Raw genomic sequence first — 27420 nt, 5'->3', positions numbered from 1 at the left:
CACTTTCTTATTTCTCATATAACATCCTTAATCTGATCTAGCTATTGTTATTGTCATGAAACAAGTAGCTGCTGTTTGTTGGAATGTCAGTACTGAATAGCTATGGACAGTTTTATCCATGTAATTATTTATGCATATTTTCCACAAGCATAAATTCTTTGCTGATATAAAATTGAACCAACTAAACCTCAATTAAGATTTTTTAGAAAGCCAGGGAGAACCTACAACATGATGCCAAAATGCTAATTGCCATGTTATGTAATCTTTTTGTTTTTTACATCTGAAACAGACTTAAAGCAAAGAAACTTCATAGTGGTTTGCTCTTTTATAATAAAGACATTAGACCCTTTGGAAATAAGTTTCTATTGAGGGCGACAACATGAGATTTGGAAGCTGTTGTCTCTTCATAGGTTTAAAAATAAACCTGAATTAATGCACATACTCATAAAACAAACTGTTGGAATTTAGAAAAGTATACCCCAAAGTGGTTCTTTGGCATCCTGAGTACTTTGAACCAAAAGAAGCTTGGAAGACTTCAGAAGCATCCTCAGAACCAAGGTGTCCCTGACCTTTTTCTGCCCTCCTATCTTTCTTCCCAAAGCAGTACACGGAGGAACTTTTTCTGAAGTTTCCTTATCTGCCTAAAGGTAGATTCTTCAAAAAAGGAACTCAGTTGTCAGGAATCCCCTCCCAGGGAGTCTCATCCTACTCTGTTACAGGGGAAAGAAAAAGAAAAAGAAAGAAAGAAAAAAAAAAGGAAGTCTACATCATGCCCAAGCAAACTTTGTCACAGGCTACCTATTCTGAGGGCCCGTTCATCTCTCTCCCAAATCATTTGCTCTTCCCTAAGTTGCCCACATCATCTCTCCACTCTCCTCTGTGAACAGTGTATGAGCTTCTAGATTTCACTGGGTATTTGAGTATTTACTTTTTCTGATGCCACTTTGTACATAATTGGTTTGTATGCCTTTTCTCAAACTGTCCTGCTGTCAGTTTACTTCATAGGCTCAATTATGGAACCTTCAGAGGGTAAGAAAGAATTTTTTTGTACTTCTGCAAAACAAATACCAAGCCAGACTTTTTAAATATTTTTTTACATAAGATATAGTAACAGAAAAATGAACATATGTCATTGTATATTCCTATATAATAATGCAGTTAAAGCTAGTGTGTTCTGATATCTTCTTGTCCACCAGCTTTACTCATTATCACCTGCAAATTTAGGAAACTACATTTCACAGAGGCAGTGGTTGTAAATTAAAGATTGGAGCCGTGGTTCTCAAATTCTAGCATACTTCAGAATTATCAGGCAGACTCATCCAAATGCAGATTGGTAGGCCCAACCCCAGAAATTCTGGTTCAGTGGGTCTGGATTGGGTCAAACATTTCTAACAAATTCCCAGATGATGACTGAGCTGCTTTAGAGGCTCCATACTTTTAAGAACCAAAATTGAAGGGCTAGTATAAACATCTTACAAATGATACAGTGAATAAGGCTAGAAGTCTGTAGGGTTTATTCTACTGTTGTTGACTTCTGGAAAGTAATTGTTCATGTTGTTTCTGTATTTAAACTTAAAGCTCTTGGTGTCTGTATTTTGGGTTGGAAGTGTGCCTGAGACATATATATTTTTTCTTAGTTTTCTACTTGTACTTGGCACCTCTGTTACTCATGTCTAATGTTTCTGTGTTGTCCTACACATAAAAGGAAATTGTAGATCAAACTAGACCACGTCATTGTCATTGTCATTACTGCTTAGCCTGCAAAGTCTTAAGGAAAGCTACTTTGGGGGATATATATATATATATATAGCTGTTGATCCAGAATATGTGTCATAATAAATTGAGTACTTTAGTCTACATAGCATTATATTTTAGAATATCTAATCTGTTATGTTACTCCTCAGATCAGATTTTTTTATATCTAGGAAATGTGGGAAATATGTAAGTAAACAACATACTTTTGCTCTGCATCTGCAATCATGGAGATGATTAATAGTGTTAATGTGACTAAATTACCAGAGTTGGGGATGTTCAGGGAATTGTTTTAAATATTGTCTCACAATGGGCAATCTGAGACTTAGAGAATTAAAGTGATTTGTCTAGGGTCACCAGCAGGTTTTATTGCTGACCACTTGAAGTCGACACCATATATTCCAGAAATATATTGCCTTCTAATCCTATTACTGTGTAGATTCTCTAAGTACGCCTTATTACCCTCAGATTGAGAGGTAGAAAATTCAGTTTCTATGTATGAGATAGGGCCTATCTATTTTTATGAAAAAGGGTAGCCAACTGATAGCAGTTATTTCAATAGAATAATTCCTAAAGTAAGAGAACAGATTTATTCTATACTTTATAGCTTTTCTGCCTGTTATATTACCTGTGTGATTTTGAGTAAGTCAGCCTTTCTAAACCTACATTTCCTCATCTGTAAAAAAATGGAGATAACTTCAATCAGATTAATATACATAAAGCACTTAGCAGAATGGTTGGCTCATACTAAATTCTCATAAAATACTAGCTAAATCTATTATTAGAGTGACAATTCTTAAGTATAGCATACTCCTTTTTAAAATATTTTTTAGTTGTTGATGTACCTTTATTTTATTTATTTATATGTAATACTGAGAAATACCTCATACATGCTATGCAAGTGCTCTACCAATGAGCTACAACCCCAGCCCTAGCACACTCCCTTAAAAGCGTCTGTTCCCTTCATTCCCCTACCTCTTTTCCCTGTACTGGGGATTGAACCCAGGGCCTCTCAATGCTAGGAAAGCACCCTACCACTGAGCTGTATTCCCAGCCCTTTTTGAAGTATTTTCTAAAAAAATCAGAAAAAAAATTAAAGTAGGGTCATTTTTAGTTAAATATATCTTATTATGTTTTAATTCTGATTTTTCTCTGACTAGTCTTGTAATCTGGAACATGTCATATAACTTGTATGTCTCAATTTCCTTTCATGCAACATTACATATAGTATGACATTTCTGCATTTTATATATTACATATTATACATACATACTTTCATAGGAAAAAATACCTAGACTACACCAAACTGGAACATTGGTTGCTTAAGTGGGTGATTTGTCTAGGACTGGGGTTGTTGGGTAAGACTTGTGAGATGATGCTTACAAGCTTGTATCTGGCTGATGGGATTGTAGGTAGTTTCAGCTTTTTTTCTTGGGGCTTCATATATTAGTAAATAAGAGCTCAGGTTTTATAGTTCGACCTGCATTTGACTTGACTTGTCTATCTACCACGTACTGTGTATAACTATCATAAAATATACTTTCATCAGAAATTCTGCTATTTACATATGTGAATATACCACAGTGAATTCCACTTTTACGTATTATCTATAAACGCCAATTAAAAAAAAAAAAAAAGAAGAACCAGTAGAGAAGAGTAAGGGGAGTAGGAGGAGGAAGGAGAGGAGGAAAAGAGGAAGCATCAGGGACTGAAATGGAGTAAATTATATTCCATGCATGAATGATTATGTCAAAATGGACCCCACTATTACATATCACTATAAAGTGCAATAAAAACACTTTTTAAAAAACAATAAAACAGGTGTTGGTTGAAAAGAGTTATTTGTAACTTTGTGATAAAATACGTATTTTTATTCTATTACATGGTTTTTAGTGTGACTAAGCAAAATAATGTATATGCCACTGCTTATAAACTTGGATAAAACAAATGAGATATCAGCACTCTTCCCTTATTAGTTATTATAATCACTATTACCATTTCTGCATTTTCTAAAATATCTACAATGAACTTGTATTGAAAAATTTCAGTAATCAGGTGGCAGTAAAGGATAATGTTATTCTGTTTATATTTTAGTTTTAGGAGTGTTTTTGTTCTTGTTTTTGAGGGACTGGGGATTGAACTCAGGGCACTCAGCCACTGAGCTACACTACATCCCCAGCCCTATTTTGTATTTTATTTAGAGACAGGGTGTCACTGAGTTGCTTAGTGCCTCACTTTTGCCGAGTTATGAGTGTTTTTGTTACACATTATAATATAAAATTTCAAGTGTAGAAGTGTACTTTGTCACTAATGGTAGGCCAAGCTGACAGTTTTATAGGTCTTAAGACTACATTTGCAAGGTTAAGGGCCCAGGGCCAAGCCGATCTTGAGAAGATATTCTTTTATTCACGTCAAATACTTTCAGAGAAATTTGAGATTTAATCTTTTAATGTGGATCCTTTTAAATCTCATTTTTAAATGGCTGTCTCTTTCAAAGGACAGTGTTATTTAAGGTGATAACAAATTAAGTTTTTTTTTTAAAAACTAAAGAAAGGAAAAGAGTTTTAGGATAGTTATTTTGGTCATAGTCATAATCATATATTTTGTAGTTGTAAAGGGCTTTTCATTTGGATTTCTTATCAGCATTTTACCTGACATAGTATAAGTAAAAGCCATTATAGACCCAAGTATTTTATATAAGGTGAATTTCTTGGACTCTTTTTCTCCCCAATACCTATATGGTCATAGTCATTTCAATTAAAAGAAGTGGATGATTTTTTTTTTCATTTTCTTCCTTTCAGTTTTTTAAAATTCTGAAAACATTATCAAATGTCTAAATAATTAACATGCTTCTTTGGTTGTGCTACAAATTTTATACTTACAAATGAAACCCTCTATATGATTTTGCCTAGACTACAGGTACAAAGAATCTTTTTCTACATTTGTTACATTATGTTTGTACCCTACTGTGTTGTGAGCACAGTACATGTACAGCAGAATTTTTAACCAACAGTATGCATTTTTTCCCTACTCGTAGACTTTATAGGTATTGGTTAAAAAGGCTCTTACCTGGACAGGTTGCCTGGATGGCTCCTTTAAGGTTCAAATTGAGCTTACATCTACATGTGCTCCTATGACGGCTCAGGCTGGAGGTACATCAGCTAGAGATCACCAGAGGACAAGAATACCTAGCCATCCGTAAGACATATTTCAAGCATCCTTTTGTCCCAAAAGTTGTGTGCCCAAGCCCACCAGCCCTTCATTGTATAAAGTTTTAAACATACCCCCATATATCCATCCCCCTGTTTTAAGAATTGTCGGTATTTTGCCACTCATTCATTTATTTCTTCCCCTAATCTTCAACTCTTCCCAAAAGAAATAAGAAATATGGGTCAGGACCTTAAAACCAGATGCTCTGTGAGTAACGATGAGCTTGAGGCCATTGATTTTCTTCTCAACAGCTGGTAGGCAGTGAGTCTCATAATCAGGAGTTCAGTTTGGGGAGAATGTAGAAGCTCATATAACTTCTTTAGCACTTATTAGGACAAATATTAACCCCCACTTTTAGTAGTCATCCACTTTCCAGTAGTCATCCACTTTCCAGTATTCATCAGGAAAGGAAAAATTTAGGTAATCTTTAAGAAGTGGAATTGTAACCAGGTTTGTTTTGACAACTGGACCAAGCTAATCATAGTTTTTTACAACTCTGTTGGGTTTATTTGATTAAATATGACAAAAAGAGATGTCCTGTTGAAGTAGATGAGAAATAAACAGTTTATAATGAAGAGATAATAAAGGAAAATGTAAACAGTGCAACGAAAATGCTAAGAGAATGCCAAGATATAAGAGAGAGTATAGAATTAGAGATAAATGTTTGTCTAATTTGTGTGCAGCCCACCATGTTAGGAATAGGGATAGATTAGGGATTTGGATACATTAGCTATTAGATATTGATTTCTTGGGACAGTTTTGATCATTATTTAATCCCATCGCCCATGGCTACTTTAAGGTACTTCTTGCATATGTTGTAAAGTGTAAATTGTCAATGAGCAGAGAATTAGTGTCATCAGGAAAAGTAAAATCCAAATGTATTCTGAAATATATAGCACTTACTCTTTTTATGGCATCCTCTGTCTTGTCCGCATTATATTTATCACAATTTAATTTGCCATGATTTAATTAAACTATTTGCCCCATGAAGCTGTAAAGTTCCTTAATGATAGGGACTGTGCCTGTTGTTCGTAAATGTACATCTAGTACCTAAAACAGTGCTGTACATGCCAGAAGTTCTCAGTAAATAGTTATTGAATTTATTAGTGCTTTCTTATATTGTCTATCATTTTCTATCATCAGATAATTCTTCTGGATTATGTTAAAGATAAAAATAAATAAAATAACCATAGAGAATATTTGTAGTTAATAAGCACATGTTTCTTAGCAGAGTGATGAAATGGCTAAGCGCATAGGCTAAGGAACTAGACAACCTGGACTCAAATGTTGATTGTTACTTACCTCATTCTGAATCATGAGCAAGCATGTACCTCATTTATGCTATCTGTAAGATATGAATATTGTAATAAGAAAATGATTCAATATATATAATGTACTAGGAAATATACCAGGCAGTGCTATCTCAATAAATGTTAGCTATTTTTTTTTATTGTAAACAAATGGGATACATGTTGTTTCTCTGTTTGTACATGGCGTAAAGGCATACCATTTGTGTAATCATAAATTTACATAGGGCAATGTTGTTTGAGTCATTCTGTTATTTTTCCCCTTCCCCCCCCCCACCCCTCTTTTCCCTCTATACAGTCCTTCCTTCCTCCATTCTTGCCCCCCTCCCTAACCCTAACTCTAACCCTAACACTAACCCCTCCCACCCCCCATTATGTGTCATCATCCACTTATTAGTGATATCATTCGTCCTTTGGAGCTATTGTTAATATTACTACTAATAGTAGTACTACTACTACTATAGATATTGTTCAAAAAATAAACTTAAAACACTCTTTTACAACATTAAATATGCTGCATTTAGTCAGTTTTCATCTTTGAGTTCTGTATTTGTGTTGAATTGGTAAGTCAGACAGAATATGAATCTGCAGATTTTGTTCTTTTTCCTTCAGTCTACTGCTAAAAATATCAAACTCATCTATTATATTAATTTCAAATATAATTTCCTCCAAGAATCCTCTCCATCTTCATTCCACCTTCCCAAGGCAAGTTTCTTTCTTCTCTGTGCTCCCTAGTACTTCCTTTAATTTGTTAAATATTTATTATATACATTGACTTATCTATCTGTAATGGTTCACTTTAGTTGTTAACTGATATAAGAGTGATGAAGTGGTTTATTGTTGGAAGAGTACTGAATATGTTTGATAACCAGTGGGGAAAATACATCTGAAAGTGCGAGTTTGAATTTTTAAAAAAGAAAAGATTATCTTTTATGTCACCTTTCCTTAAGGACAGCAGACAATAAGATCTAAAATGCAATTTTATGCACTTCATATAGTGCTATGGTTGAATGTGTCCCCCCAAAATTCTATGTGCTGGAAATTTAATTCCCAAATTCATGTGTTTATGGTATTTGGAGGTGAGTCCTTTGAGAGGTAATTAGAATTAGATGAGGTCATAGGGGTGGGGTCCTTTTGATGACATTAATGGTTTTATAAGAAAAAGATGAGACCTGGATCAGCACACTTTCTGTGTCTTACTGTGTTTTGCCTTCTGCCATGTTAGGATATGCAGGAAGGCCCTCACTAGATGCCAAGTACATGCCAGTGCCATGCTCTGTAAATTCTGTTTCCAGAACCATGAGCCAAATAAAATTCTAGTCTTTATAAATTACCAAGTCTTAGGTATTTAGTTGTAGCAACAGAAAACTAAGACAAATAGAAGGAACAATGTTGCTATTTAAAAGGTAAGAAGGAAGATTTGATTGATATATAGCTTACATTTTGTGAAGTTGAGGAAATTCCTAGTCTTTCTGCCTCACCCTCCTCTAATCCATTGTCCACATTGCTGTCAGAACAGCCTTTCTTATAGTCAGCTCTGGTTATATCCTTCTCTAAAAATTATTTTGTTCATGCATTCAACAGATACTTCTCTGTTGGGGGGCAACTAGGGATTGGATTTAGGGGTGCTCCATCACTACACTATATTCCCAGTCCCCCCCCCCCTTTTTTTTTTCTGTTTTACACTTTGAGACAGGGTCTCACTAAGTTGCCCAGGCCAGTCTCAAACTTTGGATCTTCCTGCCTCAGCCCCCAAGTTGCTGGGAATATAGCTGTGTGCCACTACCCCTGCCTCAACAGATACTTCTTGAATGCTTTCTATGTGTTAAGCACTGGAGATTTGGGTCAGAATTAGAGGGGTGTGTACATTCCTACTTAGTTTGCCACATTACAGCCCCTCCTTTTCTTTCTGTTTTTCTTGGGTATGGACGAAGGAGAATAAATAAAGATATTTCTTGTATAAGTATCTGTGGTTTATTGTTGACTATATGTTTCTTTTCTTTTTGTTAGTTTTTTTTAGTTATGTATAACATTAGGATTCATTTTGACAAAATTATAAAAGCATGGAATATAATTTGCTCTAATTCTGTTCCCAGTACTCCCCCCTCCTGCCCACCCCATTCCCTTTCATATACTCTACTGATCTTTCTGCTATTTACTTATAGTTTTTTTTTTAAATTGGTGCCTTATGGATATACATAATGGTGAGATTGACTGTAATGTGTTCATATATGTACATAGAAAAGTTAGATCAAATTTTATCCCATCCCTCTTCCTTACCCCTCAATCCCCTTCCTTTATTTCACTGATCTTTGTTCTGTTTTGATGGAATGTGCCCTCTTTTCTTTTCTTTTTCTTTTCTCCTCCCTCCCTTCTTCCCTCCCTCCCCTACCCTCGCTTTCTTTCTTTCCCCTTATTTTGGACTTGATGCCTATATTTCTTGGTGATCTTTTGGTAATTGAATTTTACCAAGATTCATGTTGGTAAAGTTTCTATCCTGCTGTTGGTCATCATCATAATCTAGCTCATTGTTCTCACTGTTTATAATTAAACAAGTGGAGGGTAGATGAACTAGAATGCTATATAGACTTTGGAGTCTACAGGCATGAACTCCCCATGCATATTAGAAGGCATAAATTAGATGGGAAAGTGAGAATTGTATTGCCATTCCTACTGAAATGGACATCTTAAGCTAGCAGAGGGCAAGGTAGTCCCAGAGGTCACTACTGAGAATGTAAAGTCACTAATACCTCTTGTCCTTTGCCCTTTGGACCCTATTTACCAATTCCAGAAGAACAGAAATTTCACTTATCATCTAATTCCACCTTGAATTCCAATAATGACTTGACTATAGGAATGGTTTTTATCTCCAAGGATCACATTTAGTAGATAGTCTTTTTCTCCAAATGAATCCACCAGCATCTGTCAGCCAGGAAGCTGGAGAAATGTGAGATTTTTGCTACTTGCCTTGCTATTGTACACTGACATTTCCCTGGTGTGCATCACAGGAAATGAGGCCTTATACCTGTTCACATCAGCCTTCAGCTTCCAGTGTATCTTCCTAGTGTCACTAGTTGTTGTGTTTTGTTTTGTTTTGTTTTGTTTTTGCAGTTGTCTTCTTTCAGTGCAGTCAATATTAGGAAGAAGAGGGATTGAGAACTTCTGGCTGTCATTTCCACAGAATCTCTAAAAATCCCATTTAAAATGCAGATTTTCATTAGTTGATGATCCATTTAAACCACAAACTATTTCACATGTAATTTCCTTTAACTCTTTGATTTATGGATTTATGGCTTTGATTAGAACAGGAACATTAAATAGATGACCTAAAATTTTAGGGTATTAAGTTTGCTGATATTTAATTAATATCCCTGATTTGAACAATGTAAATAAGTACCAAAATTTCAAATACATATGACATTATTTCTTTGTTTATAACTCTGAACTTCTTTCTTCAAATAAAAAAGAAAAAACAAATGTTGTGACTTGCTTCAAACTCAAGGTCAGTGTCCTGTATCCCTAATATATTTTCTGTAATTTTTAAAAATTAGGGAAAAACAAATAAAGAATGGTGCCCAGGGGGCAGGTGTTGTGGCTCAGTGGTAGAGCGCTTGCCTAGCGTGTGTGAGGCACAAGGTTCAGTCCTCAGCACCACATATATAAATAAAAAATTAAGGTATATTAAAAAAAAGAATGATGCCCAAATAGTAAATTTTGTGAACATACCCATATAGGTATGGGTAAATCAAGATACAGAACCTTATCAGCACTTCAGAAGCTTCCCTTAGGCTTCCTCTGTGTCCTTATCCACCTCCTATAAAAATAACACTACTCTGACAGCCATCATCACTTTTTGAATTTTATATAAGTGAAATCCTTTACTCTGTATTCTTTTGAGTCTATCTTTTTTGGTTCAACACAATATTTGTGAGGATTTTTATTACTGATATTGTTTGTTCACTGTTGATGGCCATTTTCAGTTTTGGCTCTTATGAAAAGTTCTATGAGTACTCAAGTGCTTGTTATATACTGGGTTTTTTTGTTTGTTTTTTGGTACTGGGAATTGAACCCATGGACTCTCTACCACAGAGCTACATCCTCAGCCCTTTTTACTTTTTAGTTTTTGTGTTGGGATCTTGCTAAGTTGCTGAGGCTGTCCTTAAACTTGTGATCCTCCTGCCTCAGCCTCCTGGATTACTGGGATTGTAGGCATGCATTACCATGCCCATTCTTCACATGTCTTTTGATGTATCTAGGTATACTTTTCTTTTTGGTATGTAACTAGTAGTGGACTTACGAGTCATAGAGTTTCAGTCTGTTCATCTTTAAAAAACCAAATATTTTTGTGAATTTCATGCTACCAATTTACATTCCCACCAGCACAGCAGTGCTGGTGTTCCTTACCAATATAAGGTAAAGGAACACTTTGTTAGATGTTTGTATGATGTATCATTCTGCACTGTACATGTATAGTGGTATCTCACTATGGTTTTGATGTACATTTTCCAATTACGTTGAATACCTTTTAATATGCTTAAAGGATGTTTTGATGTTTGCTTTTGTTCTGTTTTTTAATTGTAATGTCTTATTAATTTGTAGAAGGTCTTTATAGTTTCTGGATATAGTCCTTTGTTGTTTATATGAATTACAGATCTTTTCTCACTGTACAACTTGCCTTTTTCTCTCTTGTGTCTTATTAATGAACCTCATTTTGCTAATCTTATCTTCTCTAGAGAGTGCCTTTTGTGTCTTGTTTAAGAAATCTTTGCCTGGTTCTTCATTATAAAGATTATATTCTAGAAGCCCAATTGGTTTTTCACATTTGCACCTATAATCCATCTGGAATTATTTTTTTATGGATAGGATTCATTTTTCATAGAGATATCATATTGATCTGTCATCAATTATTGAAAATACCATCATGGTATTTGAAATATTCATTGGCACTTAGACTAAGTAAGATGATTATGTGTAGAACTGTTTCTGGTAGTGTTAAAATCTGCCTAAAGACTGGGTTCTCCATGGACTACTGTAATCACTCAATAGTGCTGTGTTTTCCCAAGGAGATATAAGATTTATGAACTCATAGTCACAACATAATCCTGTTTCTGGGGTTTTCTTTTGTTTGTTTTTTTTTTTTTTTTTCATACTGGGACTGAATCCAGGGATGTTCTACCTCTGAGCTATGTCCCCAGCCCTTTTTAAAGATCTCATTTTCAGACAGGGTCTTGCTAAGTTGCCTAGGCTGTCCTTGAATTTGGGAATCTCCTGCCTTTGCCTCCCAAGTAGCTGGCATTACAGGTGTGCACCACCACACCAAATTCCATCTTTTAATTTTTTTAAAATTCTTTATATTACAGAACTAAACTAAAATGTATTATATTCCACTCTAACATTTCCATGACAAACAGTAAATTTCACGAGAAAAAAAATTCAATTGAGAAAAAACAGGGAAATCTCATAAAACAAAATTGAAGATTTATCAACTATTTAAAACCTGGAATCAACTGTTCAGAATCAACACAGCTGTATAATGGGTGGTGGTGAACAATAGAAAGGGACTCTGAATGAATCTGCACTGTTTCAGCTGCTCCCCATTGCCTCTAGTCTCCAAAGAAAGTTTGAAATTGATTAGACAGTGAGCCAGGCTACTACTGGCATGAGATCCAACAACGGTAACTAGCCTGTCAGTAGATCCTTCCACAGGGTTTGTGATTTTGATTTACATCCCAGATATCTGGATGTCATCACTTTTAGCACCTTGGATTTGGATCATGCAGCTAATCAAAGTATTTTGAATGGTGAGTTCATGAGAAGTAGTCTGAACAGATACATACAAACCTGCCCAGTAGCTTTTCACCTCTAAAGAACTGGATTCAATGCTGCTGAATCCATTGTTGCCATGCATGATGGGAAAATGAGACTGTTGCATTGCCAACCAGTGCAGTTTGGTCAATTTTGGTTGTGGAATGGCATATACTATCCTTGAATGGCATAGGCCTGACCAACTGCAAAGATGACTGGAGAACTTGACAACTTAGGCCTTTAAGAGATGGTCATGCCTTCAAAAGGTATTGGGAGAGCACAGAAGTGGTGGCCATGGCATAGCCAGGGCATCCAGGTAGCCTTTGTCTGTGGCATGCATTGTCCTACGGGTGTATGCAGTGGGGACCCACAGTGCTGTTGGTACAGCTGCTGTGTGGCTGCCACAGGGGCTTCCTGAAGCCAGCAAGCAGGTCCCCACGAATGAGTGCAGACCCTGGAGTGCAGATCCCAGCGTAGCAGCAATGGAGAATAAAGCTCTCACTAGCTCCCAGGGAGACCTGAAGTTAGTGGCCCACACCCACACCAAGAGCCAAGTGTGGAAGTATTTTGGCTTTGACACCAACATGGAAGGATGCATCTTGCAGCAGAATAAAATCCATCCCATCTGCATGGCTCAGATCACCTATTCAGGAAACACCTCCAACCTGTACTGTCATCTGAAGAAGAATCAACCTGAGGAATTCTGTGAGTTTGTCAAGAGGAATGCAGAGCAGATGGGGGAAGCGTTTGCCACTGCCTTCTCCATACTCAAGCTGGAGCAGTCCTTGCAGCAGTAGCCTGTGCTGGACTCACTGCCCATCAAATTGGGCCATGGTTTCAAGGGCAAGAAGCAATAGGAACTCATGGCAGCCATGCTGGGGCTCATCTGCAAGAGGAAGTACCTGGCCTTTGTGGACAAGCCCATTAAGTGTGCTCCTGAACACAGCCCACCTGAGGTATGAACTTCCCAGCAGCAAATTCTTCTCTAGCAAGGCTGTACCTGAGAAGTACAGCATGGTGTGGGAGGCATTCCAAAGGAACTGGTGGATGCCTCATGGTGCGGCATCTTGTTGGAGCTGTGGCAAAGTAAGAACCAGAACCCTGCCTATGAGATGCAGGCAGCCCACTTCCTGGGCCTCGGTTCCCCTATTGGCCTGTTGGTGCCCTTCAGGTGCCAGAAGACCTTTGTGGTGCCCAAGAGCATGGTAGAAACCATCACATGCATGCTCTACGAGGTGTTCGCTGAGTAGGGCATCAGCACCAAGGTCTTTGGAGCCACCCCAAACTTCAAGAAGGACATTGCAAAGGCATGCTCCTTGATGGGCATCCAACAGGCTTCCCAAGCTGGGTGGCCTCCTGTCATGGTGCCACAAACTGGTGTAGTATTTCCAGCATTTCCCGGTGGCCATGTCCATGCTCTATGAGAAGCAGAAGCAGCACAACATGGCACACTGTATGTTGGTGAGCAGCTGCATGTTCTGGTGGGGAAGCATACTGGCCAAGTTGCAGTGCCTCACAGAGCAGCGGTTCCTCATCTCCAGCATCCTGATGGAGAACAGCAACAACCACTATCTGATGTTGGAGGCCACCAAGTGGACCACCATTGAGGGGCCTGGTGGATCTCCTGCAGCACTTCAAGCAAATGGTTGAGATGCTGTCCACCTCCAGGTAACTTACCATCAGCATGGTAAAGCTGCTACTGCATATGCTCCTGAACACTACGCTCAACATCAAGGAAACCCACTTCAAGGAGATCACCATGGCCTAAGAGGTCATTGCCAAAGAGCTGTCCAAGACCCTCCAGGAGACCCCAGATAGACATGTTTCTCAACATGGCCACCTTTCTGGATCCTCGCTACAAGAGGGTCCACCTTGGAGAGTCAGCAGGTGAAGAACTGAGTGGTGGAGGAAGCCAAAGTTCTTCTGGAGAAGGTCAAGGACAGCAGCTTCCTGCTATTGGCAGAGGACAAAATCTACCCGGTTCCTGAAGAGCCTCCACCGAAGAAGTTGGTGGTGAACGTGCACATAGCAGCACGCAGCAGCGTGATCAACGCTGGCTGAAATCTGCCAGACCGGGGATGTGGAGGACCAGAAAGAGTGGCACGCACAGGTGGTGGAAGAGCTTAGCAATTTCAAGTCTCAGAACTTGCTTGGTCTTAATGATGATCCCCTCAAGTGGGGGTCCAACTGCCTGGTGCTTATCCAGGTCCTGTCGAAGATGCTCCAGGAGTACTGGTGTGCAGTGGCCACTTGGTTTTCCCAAAGCACCTCTTCGGCTCTTCAGCCAAGTGGTCAGTGCCAAAAGGAACCGACTGGCCCCTGCATATGTGGACTAGCAGATCTTTCTATAGAGAATTCCAAGAGCATGGCAGAGATTGAGCTGGAGGAGAAGAAGGGAGAGTGGGGCCTAGATCAGGAACAGGTGTCCCCCTTGGGGAATGAGGTCAACAGCACCTTCTTTGGTCTCAGGGATGGGGCTTCCTATAGGGACATGTTAGCCATACCTAGTCAATGCTTTGCTGTAAATAGTGGGTTTGGTTTTGAACCCCAGAGACCACTGAGGTCCTTAAAATAGAGAAAAGTAAGAGAAAGGAAAGACTGAATCTTAAGGGTACCCTGAAGGAGCCAAGACTTGTTTCTGCCCTGTCCTGTCATCTTCCTCAAACCAAAGAGGTAAATGCCTTAAATGTAGGGCCTGCCAGGGAAGGGCAGATACTCGATTCCCCCTGAGAACTGACCATTGATGTCAGTTTCGGGAGGTTTTGAACCAATTGTGGAAAATTCCAGAGAGGTCTTAGTGGGAGACAGGTTTCTGCAGAGCATCATCTGTCTATCAGTGCACTGGGGTTTATATTTCAGGTGAACCAGTGGTCTCCCTTCTGGGAAGCTTGGTAAAATTCTTTAGCCATAATAGCCTGTCCAAAAACCTATGAATTTTATCTCAAGTGGAAAGTATTGAAAATGAGTATCAATTCTAGACACTTATAAAAAAGCAAAAAGGAAATAAAAAACACAAACTGATATAGTATGTGTTCTCTCTTTGGCTATTACGTTGCCAGCAGTGAGTCTTCCTGCTCCCCCAAAACTTACTTTTCTTTCTCTTTCTTATTGGTGCATTATAATTATAGAAAATAGTGGGATTCCTTACACCATAGTCATACATGCATATTAAGTAACAAAATCCACTTTTAAAGGTTGTCCTTCCAAGATTCGTTAATGGGAGATGTTTGAATTGTCTTTTAAAACTCAATCACATGGGGTCATTTAATTTGTGAAATATTTTCTTGGATTTGGGTTACTGTAGTTCGGGGAGGGACATCATTAGAGATGCTGGGAAATAGGAACTCAGCTTCTAACTTATAGGACTGCTTTTCAATTTGTGAAAATAACACGTTCTGTAAGAGACTGAATTTGTGATTCTTTGGTTCCAGAGTTCTACAGCTCCTTGCATAGGTTAAGAGAAGCCAGGTTATACAGGATGCAGTATAGAGAAGGGACTGTAGGAATGGTTTAGGAATGAAGCATTATATCACATATTGGGATTATTACACAGGGATCCCACACTTCTGCTTGGATCCTGCATTTTTAATGACTGGTGGGTGCAAACCAGGTGCGATTTTATTTCTGTGTTCCTGCAATTGTTTTTGGAAAATGAAGGGTGGAAGGAACCCTGCTCAGCTCTTGCTTTCTTTTTAAGTAATGCAATTCCCACACACACAGGGAGTCAGACATTGGGGTTAGTCCCCTTTCCACTCTGAGGTTGGAAATGCAAGACAGCAGATGCCCATCTGGGTTCTACTGTGGACTCTTGCAAATAGCCCTTATGCTTGTCTTAGACTCACTTTTGCTTTTTGTATCTCATGAAAATGTTGTACGCCCCCATCCAAAATGTCTCATTTTGTCTTTTTTAAATCCATCTCCTCCAGCACTACTTATTGGTTTTCTTTTCCTTACTTAATGTTCTTGAAGTTTGATTCTTGTTCAGGAAACCAGAGAAATTTGCTTCCAATTTAAAAAAAAAAAAGAAGAAGAAGAAGAAGTATTGGGAGAGTCTCCCAGTATGACCACACAGATCTGTTTGACAAGCTCGATGATTTGGAGAATGCCAGCAATAGTGATGGCCTGCTTGGTTGAGTTGGGGAAGCATATACCCTGCTACCTGAGCCTGAGCCTGAGCCCGAGCCCCTGTACTCTCATATTTCCCTGATCTCTTTCCAAAGAGAGAGCTACATTGATCAGTAGGGACCACCAGCGTGAAGGTGATTTGGGGGAAAAAGGGGATACAGGCAGTTGTGCTGTTTGTCATAGAGATGCTAATGTCCTCTTCCAGTTTATCAGTGATCATAGATAGCTAAGGCTTGAAAGTTTATATGTGTATCACTCTCTTTGCACATCTTCTTAACTGATACTTATTTCTTTCCAGCAATACTACTAACTTCCTTCACATGCATAAGTAGCCAGATGAAGAGTGACATTTCATCATTTCAATCACACCATTGTCCACATCAAGCAGTATTATAGGGAGCTGGACTTTGAGCAAGTCTTTAGTCATTGCAGGCACAAGGCAACTGAGGGGGAAAAGAAGAACATGCAGGAAGGGGGAAGAGTGGGAGACCAGAGTTGGATAATAAGGGTGGGTGGGAAGGTGAACCGGCCCATGAGGAGGAAGCTACGGTGGAGGAGGTGAAAGCAGAAAAGGAACCATGGGACTCAGGCTGCAGCTCCTCAGGCTGCTGCCTTTTATGGTCTCAGCTGGATTCTTTATTTAATTGCTGTGATGGTCTTCCCACCTCACTTCCCTCCATATTGGGGATTGAATAGGGTGCTCTACCACTGAGCTACATCCCAGCCCTTTAAAATTTTTGAGACAGGAGCTTGCTGAGTTGCCCAGGCTGGCCTTGAACTTGCTATGCCTCAGCCTCCCACAACTACCACATGCACCACCATATCCCAACTGTTGGTTATTTAAATCTATACATATGTCATTCTTATTCTGTCATAATTACTTTAGCTCTATATTAAATCTTGGTATTAAATAGGATGTCATTCTTCTTCATGTTTTCTTTACTATTTCTAGACCTTTCCATATCCATATAAAGTTTAGAACCTCTTAAGTCTTTGGGTCATTTCAAAGAGGTCTTGTGGGGCTGTGAAACCAAGAGCTCTTAATGCTCTACCTAAAGACTGGAGGTTCTCCATGGACTGCCATAATCACTCAGTAGTGCTATGTTTTCCCAAGGAGATAGAAGATTTAGCAACTCATAGTCAAGGTATAATCCATGATTAGTATTGTAGGAAAATAAATAAATGTTTCAAAGTCCATAAAGAATCTCTTAATCTTTGTGGTACTGCATTCTTTATCCAGAGTTATAGTTGCAAAACATCATTCCTAAACATACTGCTTCCAAACAGTGAAAAGAAAAGATGTCCTTCAATTGATGAATGGATAAAGAAACTGTGGTATGTATATAACAATGGAATATTACTCAGCTATAAAGAATAATAAAATTATGGCATTTGCAGGCAAATGGATGAAATTGGAGAATATTATGCTAAGTGAGATAAGCCAATCTCAAAAAACCAAAGGATGAATGATCTCACTGATAAGTGGAGATGACACATAATGGGGATGGGAGGGGTGCAAGAATGGAGGAAGGAAGGACTGTATAGAGGGAAAAGAGGGGTGGGAGGGGTGGGGGAAAGGGAAAAAATAACAGAATGAATCAAACCACATTACCCTATGTAAATTTATGATTACAAAAATGGTATGCCTTTGTACCATATACAGAGAAACAACATGTATCCCATTTGTTTATAATAAAAAAGGAGAAAAAAAAAAGAAGGAAAAAACAGAGCTATTAATTTAAATAGTTTTTATCAGCATAATGTATGAATGCTGATGATGTATTTTATGTGTGACAGTCTCACAGAGATTATTTTACAGCAGCCTTTCCACCATATTTTTGATTTATCATACTCCAAATTCTTCATTATTAGTTAAGGAAGTCACAGTATAATTCCACTCAAGGAAAGCTCTATCTTTGTTTAGGAGCATACCTAAAATGAGTGTGATTGGTTTTCAAAGTGAAACCCTCTTCACATTGCATGAATGGTCATAGATAGGCAAAAGAAAAGTAAAATAATTGATTAGGTAATTTAAGAGGAACTTTGATCATTCTGGACAAATACACTGGGCAGAGGGGAGGCAAGGAATAATGCCCACCAGCTTGTTCATTGATTAGGTTTGGGATGACCCTATAACATGGACAGCAAGAGCTTGAGTTTTAGAGCCAGATTGCCTGGTTTAGCCACTTACTCATCGTATAAATCTGAGTAAATTACTTAAGCTTTTTGTGCTTTATTTTCCTTATTTACAAAGTGGTCATAGAATGCCTGCCTCTTAAGGCAGTTGTGATGATGTGAAATATTTGGTACCTATTGTATAATCCATCCCCATAGGTAATAGCTATTTTTATAGTTAATAAGACAATCTATATTGTCCTGTATCTTGATATAACCCCAGCCCTCTTGTTATACACACTAACTGAAGGATTATGGCAGAATCTAATGGTGCAGAAAACAGACCCCATACTTAGTAAGGAAATAGCCCAAAGACTAAAAATTCATTGTAATCCAGAAATTGAAGTAACTCCTTTTATGTGTGTATGCGTGCATGTGTGTTTTCTGGGGACTGAACTCAGGACCTTGCTGCACCACTGAGCTCGACTCCCAGCCCTGAAGTAACTCTTAGAATTCTCAGAAATAAAGGTTGGATACTAGTTTTCCTACTGCTGTTCACTGAGTCATCCAGTTTGCCAAATATTAAAAGATAAAGTAAATTACGTTTCCTGAGTTTCTACACCTCAATATCATTGATTTGTGGGTAGGGAAAACCCTTCCTTGTGGGGAGCCATTCTGTATATTATAGGATTATTTAGCAACATCCTGACCTCTACATACTAGATGCCAGTAATAATAACCCCTTCCTTCAGTGACCACCAAGGTTAAAAAACAATGCAATGTTGCCATCTAATAAAAAATTACCAAACATCTAAATAAGCAGGAAAGTATTTCTTATAATGAAAAGAAAACTCAATCTGTTGAAGTCAACCTCCAGATTATCTAGGATTGTATAGTTACAGAAGAACAAAGATGGCAGCATACTTCTCCTGGGGTAGGGGGTGGGGAATTCAAGTCAAAAGACAAGTGGGAACAACATCTTTAGGGTACTTAGACAAAAAAATCTATCAAACTACAGTTTCTTTCTCATACCTTGAAAAATACCTTTCAAAAATAGACTTTCTGAGTCACAGGAAGAATTTATCAGCAGTTGACCTGGTGAACCAGGGAGTAAAATTGTTCCCTAGGAAGTAAAATTGTCCCTGATTGAGAACCACTGAGTTGTTTAAAAGAAACTTCCTTGTACAGTATTTTCCTCCAAAATTTTCAAACATGAAGTACTATAAGAATCTTAGTGTTGACAATATTCCTTCAGGCAGAAGAGAATTGTTACCAGATAGAAATCTGCATCTACACAATGGAATAAGAAATATGGAAATCACAACTACATAAATAAGCATGAAATTTTTTTTTCTGTCTTTTTCTGGTTTCAGTGGCACAAACCTGTAATCCCATCCATTTGGGAGGCTGAGGCAGGAGGATCATGAGTTTAAAACTAGACTCAGCAACTTAGTGAGAACCTGTCTCAAAAGAAAAAAATTTAAGAAGAGTGCTGGGTATTTGGCTCAGTGTTTGAGTGCCCTGGGTTGAGTCCCTGGTACAAAGCAAACAAACAGACAAAACCCTATCTTTTAAAAGATAGTTGATTCACTGAAGAACATGCACAGAGACCAGCTAAGTAAATGAAAAAATATTCAACATAATTAACCATTTGGGAAATTTTAAAACACATTAATATATTATTACTACATGCATGTAAGAATGGCAGACTGGACCACTCACATTGCTGGTAAATGGTACAACCACTCTGGAAAACAGTTCAGAAAACTGAAAAAATTAAACATGGGTAACATCCACCCAGCAAGAACATGATCCAGCAGTTGCAGTATTTATCCTAGAGAAATGGAAGGTTATGTTCATACAAAACTGTAAGTGTTCACAGCAGTTACTGAAAATGTCCAGAAACTTGAAACAACCCAGTTGTTCTTCAGAGTATGAATGATGGAGGTAAATATGCTGTGTATTACTCAGAAATGAAGAGGAATGAGCTACTAAAACTGGAACCATTTGGATGGATCCAAATTTTGCTGAATGTTTAAAAAGCCAATCTTAAAAGTTTACACAATGTATAATTCCATCTATATAACTTTCTTAAAATAACAAAATTATGTAGATATGAAACATACTAATGGTTTCCAGAGGTTCGAGAAGGGGGAGTTGGTTGTAAGTAAGCGATAACACAAGGGAGTTCCGTAGTGTTGACTGAACTGCTCTGTATCTTGATGCACTGTACCTTGATGCAGTATGAATATCTATACAAGTGATTAAATTTCATAGACACACAAACAAAGCATATGGTTAAAGGGAAAAGAAACTACCAACAACAAATGATTTCATACAAAGCCTGGCAAAATTTGAATAAGATTTATAGTCTAGTTAATAGTATTCTGCCAGTGTCAGTTTCAATAACTATGATTAAGATGTTACCATTGGAAAAGAAGAACTCAAACTATCCCTGTTCGCTGATGACATGATTATATATTTAGAGGAACCTGGAAATTCCACCAGAAAACTCTTAGAACTCATAAGTGAATTCAGTAAAGTAGCAGGTTACAAGATCAATGCCCATAAATCCAATGCATTTTTATACATAAGTGATTAATCTTCAGAAAGAGAAATTAGGAAAACTACCCCATTCACAATAACCTCGAAAAAAATAAAATACTTGGGAATCAATCTCACAAAAGAGGTGAAAGACCTCTACAATGAGAACTATACAACACTAAAGAAAGAAATTAAAGAACACCTTAGAAGATGGAAAGATCTTCCATGTTCTTGGATAGGAAGAATTAATATTGTCAAAATGGCCATACTACCAAAAGTGCTATACAAATTCAATGCAATTCCAATTAAAATCCCAATGATGTACCTTACAGAAATAGAGCAAGCAATTATGAAATTCATCTGGAAGAATAAAAACCCAGAATAGCTAAAGCAATCCTTAGCAGGAAGAGTGAAACAGGGGGTATTGCAATACCAGATCTTCAACTCTACTACAAAGCAATAGTAACAAAAACAGCATGGTATTGGTACCAAAATAGAAAGGTAGATCAATGGTATAGAATAGAGGACACGGACACAAACCCAAATAAATACAATTTTCTCATACTAGACAAAGGTGCCAAAAATATGCAATGGAGAAAAGATAGCCTCTTCAACAAATGGTGCTGGGAAAATTGGAAATCCATATGCAACAGAATGAAACTAAACCCATATCTCTCACCATGAACAAAACTAAACTCAAAATGGATTAAGGACCTCGGAATCAGACCAGAGACCCTGCATCTTATAAAAGAAAAAGTAGGTCCAAATCTTCACCTTGTTGGCTTAGGATCAGACTTCCTTAACAGGACTCCCATAGCACAAGAAATAAAAGCTAGAATCAACCACTGAGATAGATTCAAACTAAAAAGCTTTCTCTCAGCAAAGGAAACTATCAGCAATGCGAAGAAAGAGCCTACAGAGTGGGAGAATATCTTTGCCAATCATACTTCAGATAGAGCACTAATCTCCAGAATCTATAAAGAACTCAAAAAACTCTACTCCAAGAATTCAAATCAGTCCAGTCGAACAAATGGGCTAAGGAAATGAATAGACACTTCACAGAAGAAGATCTACAAGCAATCAACAAACATATGGAAAAATTTTCAACATCTCTAGTAATAAGAGAAATGCAAATCAAAACCACCCTAAGATTCCATCTCACCCCAATTAGAATGGCGATTATCAAGAATACGAGCAACAACAGGTGTTGGCGAGGATGTGGGGAGAAAAGTACACTCATACATTGCTGGTGGGGCTGCAAATTAGTGCAGCCACTCTGGAAAGCAGTGTGGAGATTCCTTAGAAAACTTGGAATGGACCCTCCATTTGATCCAGCTATCCCACTCCTTGGCCTATACCCAAAGGACTTAAAATCAGCATACTACAGAGATACAGCCACATCAATGTTCATAGCTGCTCAATTCACAATAGCCAGACTGTGGAACCAACCTAGATGCCCTTCAATTGATGAGTGGATAAAGAAACTGTGGTCTATATATACAATGGAATATTACTCAGCCATGAAGAATGATAAAATTATGGCATTTGCAGGCAAATGGATGAAATTGGAGAATATCATGCTAAGTGAGATAAGCCAATCTCAAAAAGCCAAAGGACAAATGATATCGCTAATAAGTGGAGGATGACACATAATGGGGGGGAGGGAAGGGTTAGTGTTAGGGTTAGAGTTAGGGTTAGGGAGGGGGGCAAGTATGGAGGAAGGAAGTACTGTATAGAGGGTAAAGAGGGGTGGGAGGGGTGGGGGGAAGGGAAAAAATAACAATGAATCAAACAACATTACTCTATGTAAATTTATGATTACACAAATGGTATGCCTTTACACCATGTACAAACAGAGAAACAACATGTATCCCATTTGTTTACAATTAAAAAAAAAAAAAAAAGATGTTACCATTGGGGTTTTACAGATTTTATCTATACTGTTGTGTTCATATATATTAATAAAAGCTTTTTTGAAATGTAATTAATTTACCATAAAATTCACCCTCTTCTTGAAGTACACACTTCAGTGTTTCTTAATATATTCAGAGTTGGGCAGTTATCACTATAATTTTCATCATCCTTCCCCCAAATCCTATATCTATTAATAGTCACTCCCTATCCCACCTTAGTCCTTGGTAATGACTAATTTATAGTGTTTAGACTACTGAATTGTATAAAGTATTATACAAGTATGTGCTAAATAAATAAATCACATAATAATAATCCACCTTGCCTTCCATATAGATTATAAACTTTCCTATGTTATTGACTGTATCTCTCTTCCATGTTATATGAGTTCTGACAACACCTAATGTTAACGTGTACTTAGAAAATATTTGATAACTGTCAGAATAACTTTTCAGGAGAAAGCGAAATGGAACCCTAGACTATTTAGAGATCTGGAATTTATGTTGAGAAAATTTTGGGAAAGACAAGTTTAACCATTGGAAGGAGGAAATGCTTATTCAGGAATTTGAAGAAAGCAGTTTTATCTTTTCATTTTTTTCAAGTAATAAGGAATTTTGAAAAAAACTGTGAAGTTAAATATTCGTAACATAAAAATAACTCTACCTATTCTGTATCTGCCTTGTGGTTGAGATATCTATTTACGTTGCCTCTTGGAGGGGAAATAAAACAGATAAAATAGGGCCTCTGACATAAATTCAATAAGAGTTTTATATAAATTTTCCACAAATGTAATGTTTGAGTTCATTGCTAGTATATAAAAATACACATTTTCCTTCCTCTGACCCTCAGTGTATGACTTCAGTAAAGAAGTTAAGATAAATGTTAAAGTGGACAATGACAATGAAAATCTTACTTTCTTGGCATTTAGAGTGGTTTAAATGTGTAATACTGGATATTGTAAATAATAAGCTGTTGTGTTTTAATATCCCTAATACTAGGCTAACACATAGCTAGTACTTGTTGTGCAAAAATGACATATTGACTATGCAAAAGTATTTTGTAATGTCCTATATGATCTGGGCTACAGTAAATTGTTACAAGATGAAATTAAATGCATCTGAACTTAAAACCTGAGAAAAGGTTGATGATCAATTAAGTTAATGTAACCCATACTCACTTTATAGAAATTTTTCCACATTCCATTTATAATAAATAGATCATTTTTAGTTCCCTGGCTCATTGTTACATGTAGGGAGAACAGATTAAGTTTCTTACTTTTGTAGAAGAAAATTACAACTTTGGTGGAAAAAAAAAAAAAAAACTTCTATTATTAACCCTATGGTATTGAATTGGAATTAGGCGTCGCTGTAAGTGTGTGTTTACAAATCAAAATGGTTATACAAATACTGCCTAACAGTCCAGTGAGGACTGGAGAAAATGATATCCCCATAAAAATGAGCATACCTAGTACACAGCTCTTGATACTCTGAATACCTTTCTCCCCTAAGAAGAACCAGGACTTCTTTAGAAAATGACTGATTCCATGCTTGGGAGGGTACAAGATGAGCCTGAAGCATCTTATGCCAGAAAACAAAGAAGTGTTCAGAAAATGACAAGGATATATTAAATAGTAACAGAAGCCAAGTTAAAGAGGCTTACACTAACCAAATTTATTTAAAAAATTTATTTATAAATAAATAAAACAGATCTTAACCCAGTGAATAGAAACCAATGAGTTCATCCTGATATAGATAGATAATGTTAAATTAATAGTAATAATAATGTGTTTTGCTGGCTCAGTGGCAAACACTTGTAACAGCAGTCACTTGGGAGGCCAAGGTAGGATGATCCCAAACTCAAGGCCAGCCTCAGCAATTTAGTTGGGGGGAGGGGAGAAAAGGCTGGGGATATGGCTCAGTGATAGAGTGCCCCAGGGTTCAATCCCCAGTACTGCAAAACATAATAATAATAATAAGAAGAAGAATCACTATTTGACAAGCCAAGAAACATTAATGGATGCTAAAAATGCTCAGCAAAAGTTTGTTGAGGAGGAATTCAGACAGATTTTTTATTTTTTTGGTACTGGGGTTTGAACAAGGGACATTCTACCATTGAGCTATGTCCCCATCCCTTTTAAGTTTGAGACAGTCTTGCTAAGTTGCCTAGACTGGCCTCAAACTTTAGATCCTTCTACCTCAGTCTCCTGAGTAGCTGGTTTTACAGGCATATGCTACCATACCCAGACATACACATACTTTTGTACAAGTGTTCATGTTATCATTATTCACAATAAGTAAAAGCTAGAAATAGCCAGTTTTAGATATTCAAAAATATGAATGGATAAATTTAATGTGGTATATACAATGGACTATTATTTAGCCTTAAAAGCAATAAATTCTGATATATATTATAAAATGATGAACTTTGAAAGCATTATGCTGAAATAAACTGGACACCAAGGACAAATATTGTATGATTCCACTTATATCAGGGACCTAGAAAATGCAAATTTGTGGAGACAAAGTAAAATGGCAGTCACTAGGAGCTGGTGAAAGAAGGAAATGGAAAACTATAGTTTAATAGATACAGAGTTTCTTTTGGGGATGATGAATAGTTTTGAAAATGAACAATGGCAATGGTTGTACATTTGTGAATGTACTTAATGTCAATAAATTGTAACTAAAATGGTTAAAAGGATAAATTTGATTATTTATATTTTACCACGAAAAAATATGTTGAGGAGCAGGATACCCATTTACATAATTTCAGTCTCACCCCTGCCCCCAGCAAAATACTTACTAATTACAAAGGGAAAAATAATGTGAGTGGAAAAAGCTGGCAGACACTGTCATAACCAAGGGATCAAAACACAGCCGAACATTTGTGATATTTCTACTAAAAATGCTTAATTGGAATAAAATCAAGAGTTAAATTTTAATTGAGAACTGTTGTACAAAATAACTGGCCTATAATCCTCAAAAGTGTCAAAGTCATGAAAGTTAAGACTTAAGAACTCTTCCAGATTAAAAGAAGTGAAAGAGAATTGATAACTAAATGAATTACATAAGCCCAAACGGGATCCTTCTACAATAAAGGACATTACTAAGCAAGTATTCAAACTTAAATGGGGTCTGTTGATGAAGTCATAATAATGTGAAATATTTTTCTGATTTCTATCCTAGTATTTTAGGTTATAAGAGAATGTCCTTATTTATGGGAAATACATATCATTGGGAGATGATAGGACATCATGTTTGTAACTTTCACATGGTTGAGGAAAAATATGTTCTTTGTACTATTCTTAAAACTTAAAAGCTTGAAGTTATTTCATGGAAAAAAGATAAAAGAATCTGAACAAAGTAGTGATTGTGTCTGGGAACTAGATCCCAAGACTTGGACTATATTGAAAGACCAATTGCCAAAGAAATGGAAACTTTTTTATATTCAGGAAGTTAAGAAAAACATTTTTTTTTCAAATTCAAGTGTTTCCAATAGATAAATTGAGGATAATCTCAGTAAACTATAGATAAATTATAATCTTTAAAATTGAAAAGCAACTTATCTCATAATTTAGGATTTAGAATGTAAAACTGAAAGTGATTGAACTAAATGCACAAATAGTCGCAGAACTAGACTATGTTATTTTGAAAGATTCACATTTTGCAAAACCTTCTCATTATAGGTGATGCTGAACAGGAACTTGGCCCCCCTCCATCTGTAGATGAGGCAGCAAACACACTCATGACTCGTCTAGGTTTCCTTCTTGGAGAGAAAGTCACAGAAGTTCAGCCAGGTGATCAATACAGCATGGAGGTACAGGATGAAAGTCAGGTAAGTGCTTGCTATTAACTGTGAAACATGTGTAACTCAATTTTTATTACACAAGGAAATGACAAATGGTATATGTGTGTTTGTTTGTTCTGAGAGGAATAATCCCAATTGTTGAATGTCTTTTAAGACCTGTAATATAACTTAATTTTCCATAATATCTGTATTTCTGCAGTTTATGATACATCTTTTAGTTTCATTCTCAGATTTAAAAACCCCAAAATACACTTTCAGATTTTGATTCATTTATTGAATGAATGAGCAAATAAACAAACAAATAAGCAATCCAGCCGGCAGATTTAACCTCTAAGTTCTGATCTAGAAATTGTGGAACATATGCTATTTTCAAGTGCACATGGATTATTTACCAAAGTGTTAATACACTGAGCCATAGAGCAATTCTTGACAAATATCAAAAGAATTCAGTTACTGTAACCACAGTAGAACTAATTACAGAATGATAACTTATAAAATGATAGCTAAAAGAAAACATGGAAAATCCCCAAATGCTTAGATAATATCCTTCTGAATAGCCTTTGAGTCCAAAATACTAGAAAATTTTAAAATATTTGCTCAAAAATAAATACTGGTTTTGAATACATATATTAGAAAAGTAGAAAACCTAAAAATTAATGGTCTAAATACTTACCTTAGAAAGTTTTAAAGGATCAGCAATTGGGCTGGGGTTGCAGCTCAGTGTTAGAGTGCTTGCCTAGCGTGTGTGAGGCATTGGGTTTGATCCTCAGCACCACTTGTAAATAAATGAATAAAATTAAGGTTCATCAACATCTAAAAAGAATTACTAATTTTTTTTAAATTAGCA

At 36.9% G+C, this 27420-nt stretch overlaps 1 protein-coding gene and 1 pseudogene across 13 annotated transcripts in view; both read left to right on the top strand.

Annotated features, from left to right (window-relative positions):
* TANC2 (tetratricopeptide repeat, ankyrin repeat and coiled-coil containing 2) overlaps positions 1 to 27420 on the top strand; it is a 554326-nt gene that overhangs the window by 243641 nt on the left and 283265 nt on the right. For all 12 annotated transcript variants that reach the window (XM_079134934.1, XM_079134933.1, XM_079134942.1 and 9 more), the window contains one exon: positions 26452 to 26600. In XM_079134934.1, the coding sequence (XP_078991060.1) occupies positions 26452 to 26600 (149 nt within the window). The remainder of the gene's footprint in view (positions 1 to 26451; positions 26601 to 27420) is intronic.
* Positions 8847 to 16063, top strand: LOC306658202 (E3 SUMO-protein ligase ZBED1-like; annotated as a pseudogene). Its single transcript has one exon. The product of its transcript is annotated as an E3 SUMO-protein ligase ZBED1-like (transcript).

Source organism: Sciurus vulgaris, assembly GCF_902686455.1.
Source record: "Sciurus vulgaris genome assembly, chromosome: 3".
Lineage (NCBI taxonomy): Eukaryota > Metazoa > Chordata > Mammalia > Rodentia > Sciuridae > Sciurus > Sciurus vulgaris.
This window is presented reverse-complemented; position numbering and strand designations above follow the sequence as displayed.